The sequence below is a fragment of the Labeo rohita genome, unplaced genomic scaffold (assembly GCF_022985175.1).
Source record: "Labeo rohita strain BAU-BD-2019 unplaced genomic scaffold, IGBB_LRoh.1.0 scaffold_536, whole genome shotgun sequence".
Lineage (NCBI taxonomy): Eukaryota > Metazoa > Chordata > Actinopteri > Cypriniformes > Cyprinidae > Labeo > Labeo rohita.
Window position 1 is genome coordinate 1 of NW_026129458.1, and position 12500 is coordinate 12500.

General features: G+C 35.0%; 1 protein-coding gene across 1 annotated transcript in view; it reads left to right on the plus strand.

Annotated features, from left to right (window-relative positions):
• Nucleotides 1-7333: 7333 nt before the first annotated feature.
• The window catches only part of rab9a (RAB9A, member RAS oncogene family), a 5752-nt gene continuing 585 nt past the window's right edge, over nucleotides 7334-12500 (plus strand). Inside the window, exons 1-4 of the mRNA XM_051103682.1 lie at nucleotides 7334-7494; nucleotides 9270-9318; nucleotides 9793-9825; nucleotides 11652-12500. The exon at nucleotides 11652-12500 is cut by the window's right edge and continues 585 nt beyond it. Of these exons, the coding sequence (XP_050959639.1) occupies nucleotides 11668-12270 (603 nt within the window). The 5' untranslated portion in view covers nucleotides 7334-7494; nucleotides 9270-9318; nucleotides 9793-9825; nucleotides 11652-11667 and the 3' untranslated portion in view covers nucleotides 12271-12500. The remainder of the gene's footprint in view (nucleotides 7495-9269; nucleotides 9319-9792; nucleotides 9826-11651) is intronic.

A 12500-nucleotide genomic window follows, 5' to 3' on the forward strand; every position in this document is an offset into this window, starting at 1 on the left:
TCAGCTATTAAAATAGTTCAGTTTAGTATGCAATGGCAAAGTGATTGTCTTTTTTTTTAATCAAGAGGATTATTTTTTCGTTAAATGTAATTTTTTGTTTTTTAAAGTAACGACAAAGCGGCCAGCGGAAGACCACTGATCATAGTCTGATAAATTTAAACTTCTCAAATCATCACGACTTGCCTAAAATAAAATCTGTAGATATAAAACAGTTCAAGTATAAAACAATGTTAGTTTAAACGTTAAAGCTAGATAAATGTGTGCTATTAGGCGCATATCCAATCATTTGTGTGGAGAGTGGAAGCTAAAGCCGCTTTGCAGGACATGGAGGCGCCAGCGCGATCACTTTTTTCAGTAGAAACAATTTAAAATATTCCGTCGTTTTTGTTGATAAAAGTAAGAATAATACATCATTCGGAACTGTAAAGGGTCTACTTGTATTTGTGTGCACTCACAACATCAACAAAATGTTGCAAACAGTGCTTCTAAAAAAGAAAGTAAACAAAACATGCTCAACAGGAGCGCTTCACAAAAATGAACCGAAACTCAGCGATAACATATCTCACAGGCATGATACATATGTCTATAGAAAACAAAAACCTTTTCATTGTGTAATCTGTAAAGATGCATTTCTCTAAAGGCGCATCCAAAGAGATGGTGAGCCAGGATCGGCAACTTCATCCTTGTGACACTGACTCAGAAAACACTAGTTTATTAATAATTCATTCAAAAATCTCCTTACTATTTCTCCCCACACATTAGTGACGGAGCGGTACAATTGTGAAAACCAACCTTTTACCAGTAAGGAAATCCGACTACGCCACCCTAGAAATGAGCTCTAGGGAACAATACTCAAAACCTAAAAATGGAGTAATTAAGCACACAGGTTCGGTTCCCTCATATAAGTAGGCAGGAGACGTGGGTATAGCAAAAAAATACAAATGTTTATTAATGCAAAAATGTTTTAAAATAGACACTAAAATGTCAAAGGAACAACAGGAGATCCCACTTTAAATGGAAGAAAATGAAATTACAAAAAAAAAGAATGTAGGTAATGACACAAAATCAACTTTAAATATAAAACCAAAATGAAATAAATACCAGCAGGGCTGAGGCTCCCAACGGCAGGAAACAAAATGGAGTCCGAAGGGCACACCTTCACACACACACACACACACACACACCAAGATGCACTCAGATCACACCACCACACACTCGAAGTGGTACACAGCACACAACAAATAAGAACCACCACCACAAGAAGGAAGATCCGTTCACCTGTGGGACCCCAGCCCCTGCAACAAACCAAAAACAAATCAACAAACTATAACAAACAAATAAACACAATTAACTTAAAACAAAATACAACATAAACATCAATTAACTGATAAAGCAACTCCAAACCAGAGTGGGTATCAGTACCACATAAAACTGAAAAAAAAAAAAAATGTTAGAAGAATCAAATAAATTCAAACAAAATTACAAAGCAACTTGGAATCAGATGTAAACAGCATACGAATCAAGTTGCATTAATAAAGAAGAAATAACATACAAATAAACCAGCAAACACAACAATATATAATTGTGTGTATATATATATATAACCAAAAAGAAAAATTAAACAAGGCAAAACAAATTAAAGACAAAAGATAACAAAAAAAGAAAAATTAGTCACAAAGAAAAGAGGAACGAGACAGAGCAGTTATTTTCTCTCAATAAAATGAGATCGTCATATTCTCCATGCTGATACACAAACAGGAAACAGGGCATTAAACACAATAGGAACCCGACGAACAGTCCCCTTTCAACAACGATGATGATGGCGTCTGCACAACAGTATACACAGCAAAGCCGTAGGATGGTGAGCAGAACGTTAGCAGCGCAAAGCGGAAGACAGCAGTAAACGCAGTGAATACGATATAAAACGAGAGAGAACGAGAGGGAGAATCCTATAACGAACACAAAAAGAGACGTTACGAATCATCATACCTTTCCTTCATGAGTTATAATTACATTTAAAACACTTACCGTCAAGGTATCATGCCAAATAGAAAATGTACAGGCACAGGTCTATTAATCATGCCCACCAATGGCACAATGGGGTACAGGAAATCATACCTATTCAGCATGCAACAGTGTTAACAGCACATCAACAGTAACACAGTACAACAAGCTTATACAGATGCACATACACATACCTGAGAGGCAAACAGTCATTAAATCCACTAAGCAGCGCTGACAACACCAGGACAAAACAACACTATAATTTACGAAAAAAACGCTTTAAAAGACCAACCAGTTTTAAAATAACCACCTGTTACAGCACAGTGCGCTTACCTGTAACCAGGGGCGGATCTAGAAAATAATTTTTAGGGTGGCAAAGTGGTGGCATGGGGTCTATGAGGGGTGGCAACTTTAAAGAAAGCCCCCATGCGTAGTTTTTGGGGATTTATAGTCTGACATACACTGTTGTGTTCACAAATACTGCATTACAATTAAGTAATCATCTATACTGTTTAAAATGAAAAATAAATAACATTTCAATGTCCATCATGGCACCAAATCAATAAACAATATAAAAAAAAAAACTTCAACAGGTTATACAGTAAATGTTTCTGTGCTTGTACCACAAAAGAAGACATGTGATTCTATTAAATTACTACTTAGATGGTATATATCACGTTTTTGTGCAAGTTTAAGATGTTAATGTTGATGATTTAATGTTCATTTCCTAACATTAGAAAGAAATATTATAATATCAAAGCACTGAAACTGGATCAGTTTTGGAAACAATGTTTGATTTTCTGTTATTAACAGAGGAGGGAATGTCTGTAATCACCCAGAACACACTATCAACCATAAAATCTAGCAACACCCCAGCAACTGCATAGCAAGAGCCTAGCAACCACCCAGAATATCCTAGCAACCAACTAGCAACACTTTAGCAAACAGCTAGAACATGTAACTGACCAAACTATTCATGTTTAGAAAAGTTCAAATAACAAAGAACTATATATGAACTTGGTATGCACCTCAATACAGTACAGTAAAAATTAAAAATTAAATTCAGCATCCTCTGCACATTTGGCTAAATGTCATTAGAGTATACAGTACTATTTGGTCTCCTGACACAAGACTATATCTCTAGGTAGTCATTTCTCAGTTCTGCAAAAATGCAGGAGGCTACACATAAAAAATCATTGAAAATAAAATTTGACAGTCACACTTCTGAAGGTGTACAACATGTGCTACGGTTTACTGTACATATAGAATAGTGAAATTTCCATCATCTAATATACTGGTACTATACTATAATTATACTGTATGTGTAAGTATAATTCCCATGTAAATGATTTGTTCATTTCTCTCTTCTCTCCGTTGTTGGATGCAGAGATTCTGATTGGTGTGTCATCAGTTTTGGTACTTAATGTTTAACTTACTCATTGTTAAACTTTAAAAAAAAAAAAATGTGTCTTTGTTTTTAGCACTGAATGAATGGTTTGGGAATGTAAGTCAACTAACATCAGTTACGTTGTGTTAACAATCGAGAAAACTGCAATACAACCAGATGCTTACCTAACTCTGCTATTAGTTTCCGTGATCGGCATCTTCTTATTGATTTCATGCTATTATTATTTCATCGGATACGTTACGCTGTCATCGCTGCAGCTGAAAGGTAGCACATGAAACACTGCTTACATTTATATTTTATTCTGTGATAATTCTGGGGTGGCAGGTGCCGATCCCTGCCTGTAACCATCGTAAACACGGGCACAAAGGGGAAAGTCGGACGTTACGCATCACAGGCAACAACCAATCAGCCCTTATATTGAAGATATTCAATTCAATTCAGATTTACTTGTATAGCACTTTTCACGATACATATCGTTGCAAAGCAGCTTTACACCAAATTGACATTTTTACAATATATGTAGTAGTAGCTTGATGTACATATGGCAGAGATGTGTGGTAAAGATCAATTAATGACGTAATCAAACAGACAAAGAACACTATAAATTAGTAGCAGAATTCGGTAGTGCTGTATGTTTTCAGGGTTGGCATCATCTGAAGTCCTCTGTGGGGTTGGCATCATCTCTTCTTAAGTGTTCTGGATCCACACTGGAGCTTGTGAATTCCTAGTTACCATGGGATGTCAATCAATAGGAACATAATTAGCGTAGCTGCTGTTCAAACTAAGAAAAGGAAGATTTGTTAAACCAGAGCTAAAAGATTAATAATGAACATTTGATCAGATATAGCTGCAGGAAAAGTTTATGAGATTAATTATTTGAATGCTTGGCTAAAACGATGTGTCTTTAATCTAGATTTAAACAGAGAGAGTGTGTCTGAACCCCGAACGTTATCAGGAAGGCTGTTCCAGAATTTGGGTGCCAAATGTGAAAAAGCTCTACCTCCTTTAGTGGACTTTGCTATCCTAGGTACTACCAACAGTCCAGAGTTTTGTGACCTTAGGGAGCGTGATGGATTGTAGCGTGGTAGAAGACTAGTTAGGTACGCAGGAGCTAAACCGTTAAGTGCCTTATAGGTAAGAAGTGCTATTTTGTAGCTGATGCGGAACCTAATAGGTAGCCAGTGCAGAGACTTTAAAATTGGGGTAATATGATCATATTTTATGGGGTAAAATGATCATTTTTAAGATACTGGTCGCTGATAGGTAAATCCGGCTGTCAGTCACCTAATTTCATTACATATGCAATAGATCTGTTGCATGGCATGAATTATTTTCTTCAACTTCAAGTCCTTTGTAACTTTTAACCTTTCAATTCAAATGTCCATGAAAATTTCTTTTGAGCGTTTAAACTTACAGAGTTCAGGATAACTGGATGCAGCTTACATAGAAATATGATCTTCTTAAACTCTCTTGTCACTCAAAGTCTCACTCTGCATCTGCAACTTAGAACGGCAGTACACCGCCACCTTTCGTCCTTGTTCTTTAAGCCTCTACGATGACGTCACGACCCCCAGCCGCTTGCTCCAAGTACTGCTCACTGTAGAGCCGAATGGCTTCCAGCTCCCCGTCACGAAGAAATGGCCGTGCCGTAGCTTTGTGTTCTCGCGAAGACGACGGCATCGGTGTAGTAGATGCATGGTTCCTTTAAGCGACGAGTTTCACTGTAGCTGCCCTTTGGCATCCATATCCCTGGTGAAAAAACCAGCATATGCTGGTAGGTATGTTTTGATGCTGGTTTAAACTGGTCCTTTGCTGGTTTATGCTGGTCCCTTGAACCAGCAAAGGACCAGCTTAAACCAGCATCAAAACCTACCTAACCAGCATCCCAGCATCAAAACATACCTACCAGCATATGCTGGTTTTTTCACCAGGGATATGAGACACAGAGAGTTTCTGACGGGTGCTTCTTTCTTTATTTCTCTCGTGAAGAGCGCCATTGAGCTTTAGTTTGCGTAGCACCGTGAAACTACACAAAGGAACAACAAAACCAATAAATACACTCATATATAGAAAAATACGATAGATAAAGTTCACATTTACAGAGAAACAGATGTAAAATAAATGATAAAGTGAATAAAGACAATATGAAATGACTAATTAACAAGCAGAGCTCACTGATTAACATATACGTACAAACGAGCTCATATGACTCTGAAACAAACTGCAACACGTAACACATGTAAACATCACATACCTCACTCCGCTTTACCAAAGGGTACTAAGATAAAATTAGGCAGAATCGAGGCACTGTTTACTGGAAACTCTGTATATATCTTCATGGACTGAGGAGGAACATGAATCTTCACTCTTCACTCTGCTGTTCTGACTACTTTTTTGTTACTCCCCCTACTGCGTAAAACACGTAACAAGCTCAGAACACATTTAAACTGACAACCATATTGCGGTCATTTACATGTTTGATCAATAGGACGAGTGTCATAATTCATAATAATCTGTGTACGGTTCACTCTTGATCATTATATGAACATCAGAATAAAAGCAGCTGTTGATTGTGTCTCATCAGCTCCTGTGATTCTGGATCCAAACACTGCACATCCACGTCTCGTCCTGTCTGATGATCTGACCAGTGTGAGATACAACAAGAACAAACAACCGCTTCCTGATAATCCAGAGAGATTTGACATCTATCCCTGTGTTCTGGGTTCAGAGGGTTTTAACTCAGGAACACACTGCTGGGATGTGGAGGTTAAAGAGAGTCTAGTCTGGAGTCTTGGAGTAACTACAGCATCAAACCAAAGGAAGGGAGGTGTTTTCTTTAAAACTGATGTCTGGAGTGTGCAGTATGAATGGTCTGATCAGTTTGGTTTTCCTGTTAAACAGGATCTTGAGCGTGTGAGAGTTGATCTGGACTATGACAGAGGAACGGTGTCATTCTCTGATCCTGTAACTAACACACATCTACACACATTCACAACCACCTTCACTGACACAGTCTTTCCTTTCTTCTGTACTGTTGATTTTCTGAGGATTTTACCGTTCAATAGTTGAATGAAATATAAATACTATAGAAAAACTTAAAGCTGTTTACAAATCTGATTCACAGAACAAATGTTCAAAGTCTCTGGGGCTCAATGAAAACTCTTTAAAAGTTTGTCTCAGTTTCAGAACCAGAACATTTATTTTTTTCTCTCTTTTTATAAAACTGTAATTATATGATTTCAGTAATGAAAGGTTAAATGATTGGGCAAGGTATCTAGTTTGTAAGTCATGAAAATGTATTTGTTTAAAACTGGAAATCCTGAATTGTATTTATGTTTCTTTAATAAATGAATAAATGAATGTAATGGACTTGCTGGTTTAAAATCAGTCACGGCTCCTGCCAGCAGTGAAAAGTGTGGCTTTAAAATAATTAAAAAGGATTTGCTCAGCATTCAAACGTTTCTCAGGTGCAGTATTTATTAATAATTTAGTTGATACATCTAAATTACACTATGAATTATATACAGGCCTATATTTTTAATTTAAGAGATGTAATAATAGAAATAAAAGGCATATAGGCTATGATGAATAATCAACAAGTTTGAAATGTGCTTTTAATTCACAGAATTGTTAAATAACTCCATGAATTATAATTAATTTAAACAATTACAGCAGCCTCATGTCCCAATTCTGAGGGACTCATCTTACCAAAGTCCATTTAAAGTATTCTACAGTCTTTGATCTTACCTCAAAGTATCTAACTTCTAACTAAAAAAATCTAGAGACTTTATTTTTTGCCCTACAAATCACGAATATCTGTGTAATCACTGCCATTAAGAATGTGAATCAGCTTCAAGGCTCTGAACTCTTGTTTATGTAGCAACACATCACGTGATCGACTACCAGCCCGCAGGGTCACATGACACACACCAGCCAATAGGATTGCACGAGTGTGGCACCATCAGAGATCAGAGGAAGAGCACTGAAACTCGTCATGTATCGCTTTATCGCTTGTTTTGTTTCTATTTATCGAATCAAGATTTCAGGTTACTGAAGCTCGATGTGTTCAGAAGCAGCTAAAGGTGAGAAATAGTCGCTTTCAACTCAAATATGTGTTAAATTCGCTGTTTTAAAGCGACAGTTAGCAGCGATACACACAGATCTGTTTATTTCCTTCTGACTGAGTCACTTTGTAACGTTATCGGTTTAGTTACAGGTAAAAGTTCAACAACTCACTAGTCATTTATGGGTTTGGTGGGTTTTCAACATCAGAAATGACGTCGTAGTTTAGTTTGTTAAACGTTTCTCGGTTTCGTAGCATCTTTTTGCTTTGCGAGCAGTTTGTAAATAAATGACTGTTATGAAAACATGTTCTAATATAATAGTTACAGTCAATAGTCATTAATACATCCCGATTCAAACGGTCATTACGGTAATGTGTACAGGGTTTTATTGATTATTATTAATAGTAATAATTCATAGCATTATAATTATTCTAATAGTAATACATGATACTCTTTGTTGTATTACTTTCATATACACTACCAGTCAAAAGTTTCTGAACACTAATATTTTAATGATTTTTAAATAAGTATTTTCTGCTCAGCAAGCCTGCATTTAGTTGATCCAAAAAGTACAGCAAAAACAGTAAAATTGTGAAATATTTTAGATATTTAAAATAACTTCAATTTGAATATATTTTAAAATGTAATTTACTGCTGTGATTTCAAAGCTGAATTTTTAGCATCATTAAATCATCCTAACATTCTGATTTGCTTATTATTATTATTATTATTATTATTATTATTATTATTATTATTATTATTATTATGTTAAAAACAGCTGATTAAAATTTTCAGGTTTCTTTGAAGAATAGAAAGTTCAGAAGAATGGCATTTATCTGAAATATAAATCTTTTGTAACATTATAAATGTCTTTATCATCACTTTTGATCAATTTAAAGCATTTTAGCTAAATAAAAGTATTAATTTCTATAATTTCTTCCCCCTTATGAATGGTATAGTGTATTATGTTACAAAAGCTTTTTATTTCAGAAAAAAATGTTGATCTTTGGATCTTTCTGTTCATCAAAGAATCCTATAAAAATGTACTTAACTTTTATAATATTGATGAAAATAATAATAATAATCAGAAATGTTTCTTAAACAGTAAATCAGCATATTAGAATGATTTCTGATGGATCATGTGACACTGAAGACTGGAGTAATGATGCTGAAAATTCAGTTTTGAAATCACAGGAATAAATTATATTTTAAAATATATTCTAATAAAAAGCAGTTATTTTAAATAGTAAAAATATTTCACAATATTACTGCTTTTCTGTATTTTGGATCAAATAAATGCAGGTTTGGTGAGCAGAAGAAACTTCTTAAAAAAAAACATAAAAAAAACGTTTGACTGGTAGTGTATTGTGCTGTCCTTATGCAATATGTGTATGTAATATACTTTATATGTAAAAAAAAAAAAAAAAGTTTTAAATTATAATAATAAAAGCAATACTAATATGATGCCCTGATAGACCAGCCACATTATTTTCACATTTTTGAATTGAGTAAACTGGAACATTTGAATTAATTTCTGAATCAGGTCATTTAACCCTCATGCTGTGTTGAAAATTACTTTTAAGTTGTGAGTCAGTCTCTACCACATTGATACAGATGCACATCATCCCTGCAGGTCTGTGCAGAGTGTTTTCTCCCAGCAGGCTTGTGTAATTGTAATTAAGTCATTCTCTGTGTGTGTGTGGTGTTGTGTTTGCCGCTTCATTCCAGCTGCTTAAACTCTGGCTGTGTTGCATGTTGCTGAATTCTAATTCACACTGTTGCATGTGATGCAGGGAAGAGAGGAGCACATGACCGACTGCCAGAAGCTGAGAGAAAACTACTGTGAGTCCATCCTGTTCAGTCTTAATGGACATTACTCACGCCTTCATTTACTGATACAACAGGTTTTTATGTCCAGCATTACTATGCAAATTACAGAGTAAAGTTACCTTGAGTTATATCTGGTCTAATCTAATCTAGTCTAGATTGACCAGATATGATATTATAGAATCAGTGAGGATTGTTTGTGTGTTTAAACATCAGTGTTACAATATTTAATGTTTTTATTTTTGATTATGTGAAAATTAAACTACGTTTATCGTAGTGCAACAATAGAAACGTATGCACTGAGATATAATAACAACTAAGATTCAATATGCTTTGTGTGAAGTTTTTCTGTAACACATCTCAGCATGAATTACTGTAAAAAGTGGAATAATTTATGCAAACAACACAAAAATCTCTATTGCATGGATCCTGATTTTACTAGTCCAATATCTTGTGATCATATTTCTAATTTACAATTTTTTATTCCAGGTTTTGAACGATGAATTATTTGAGGCAATAAAGGTAAGCCTTAATTTCTCCCTAGTTTTCCCAAATGTTGCAGTAACAAGGTTTATATATTATATTTTTAGAATTCAACCAGTTTAAATTAAGTTATTTTAAACAAGCAAACCAAACCAAAATGTACATAAATCAGAAAAAAAGGTATGATTTTTTTTTTCTTTCTTTCTTTCTTTCTTTGTTTTTTTTGTTTTGTTTTGTTTTTGTTTTTTTCTTTAAGAAGAAGAAATTAATAAGAACCATTATTATTAATAATTAATCATGAATAATTATTAAAGGCACCAACAATAATTGTGACCCTGGACCACAAAAGCAGCATTAAGTAGCACGGGTATATTTGTAGCAATAGCCAAAAATACAAAATATGGGTCAAAATTATCAATTTTTCTTTTATACAACTGTGGATGCATTAACTTGATTAAAAATGACAGTGAAGACATTAATATCACAAAACTTTTCTATTTCAAATAAATGCTGTTCTTTTTTCTTTGTTTCCACAAAAAAAATATGGTGAAGCAAAAACAGCTGTCAGTATTGATCATTTTAATAACTATTGTTAATAATTGAGCACCAACAATAACTGTGACCCTGAACCACAAATCCAGTCTTAAGTAGCATGGGTATATTTGTAGCAATAGCCAAAAATACATTGTATGGGTCAAAATTATCAATTTTTTTTCTTTAATGCCAAAAATCATTAGGATATTAAGTAAAGATATTTTGTAAATTTCCTACTATAAATATTTTAAAACTTAATTTTTGATTAATAACATGCATTGTTTAGAACTTAATTTGGACAACTCTAAAGGTGATTTTCTCCATTTTTTGCACTCTTAGATTTCAGATTTTCAAATATTTGTATTCTGGACAAATATTGTCCTATCCTAACAAACCATACATCAATAGAAAGCTTATTTATTAAGTCCATTTTAAATTTTAAAATCCATTATTTTAAACAAACCAAACCAAAATTCACAGAAATGAGAAAAAAGGTATGATGATTTCTTTTTTTAAAAAAGAAATGAATAGTTTTATTCAGCAAGGATACATTAACTTCATTAAAAATGACAGTAAAGACATTAGTATCACTACATTTTCTACTTCAGATAAATGCTGTCCTTTTTTCTTTGTTTCCACAATAAATACGGTAAAGCAAAAACAGCTTTCTACATTGAAAATTATAAGAACCATTGTTAATAATTGGACCACAAAACCAGTCTTAAGTACACGGGTATATTTGTGACTAGATAGATAGATTTTTCTTTTATGCCAAAAGATCATTTTCCATGAAGATATTTTGTACTGTACATTTCCCACTGTAAATATATCAAAAATTAATTTTTGATTTGTGATATGCATTGCTAAGAACTTTATTTGGACAACTTTAAAGGCGATTTTCTAAATATTTTATTTTATTTATTTTTTTTCTTTGCACCCTCAGATTCCAGATTTTCAAATAGTTCGGCCAAATATTGTCCTATATTTATTCAGCTTTCAGATGTCTCAGTTTGTTTTTTGTGGTCTAGGGTCACAATTGATAATAATAACTGAGCAAATCAGCATATTAGAATGATTTCTGAAGGATCATGTGACACTAAAGACTGGAGTAATGATGCTGAAAATTCAGCTTTGATCACAGAAATAAATTACATTTTACAAAATATTTACATATAAAATGGCTACTTTAAATTGTAATAATATTTCGCTATTTTTACTGTATTTTTGATTAAATAAATTGCACCTGGTGAGCAGAAAATCATTTTTTCCAAACACCTTATAAATTGTTGTCTTAGAGGATGTTAAAAATGTCCCTGAACTTCAATTCACAGGACGAGGACTACAAACATGTCATCCAAATCATCCCTTCTTAAAGTCATTCTCCTGGGCGACGGTGGAGTGGGAAAGAGCTCGCTCATGAACCGTTACGTCACCAACAAGTTTGACGCCCATCTCTTTCACACCATCGGTGTGGAGTTCCTCAATAAAGACCTGGAGGTTGACGGCCGTACGGTCACGTTGCAGATCTGGGATACGGCCGGCCAGGAGAGATTCCGCAGCCTGCGGACGCCCTTCTACCGCGGCTCCGACTGCTGCCTGCTGACCTTCAGCGTGGACGACAGCCAGAGCTTCCACAACCTCAACAACTGGAAGAAAGAGTTCATCTACTACGCCGACGTCAAGGAGCCCGACAGCTTCCCGTTCGTGGTTCTGGGCAACAAGTTGGACGTGACGGAGAGGCAGGTGACGAGTGAGGAAGCGCAGCAGTGGTGCAGGGAAAGCGGCGAATACCCGTATTTCGAGACGAGCGCTAAAGACGCGACTAATGTTGCGGTTGCGTTTGAGGAAGCTGTCAGAAGAGTTCTGGCTTTGGAGGAACGACATGACCATTTGATTCCAACAGACACCGTTAACCTGCATAGGAAGCCTCGCAGCACGCCGTGCTGTTAACGGAGGAGAATGACCTCCATTAGCTATTTAATGGTCCTTGAGTGAATCAGATGAGCATACATACACTTACAGGGATATATGCACTTACTCGTAAACACTGGGTTGCTTTCGTTGGGTGACGTTCTTGTATCTAAACTGAACTGCCTGAATTTAAACAATTGTGTGCATTCAGATGTTTTTTACATAAAAATATATCTGTCTTATGGGATTTGAGCAGACATAGACGGATA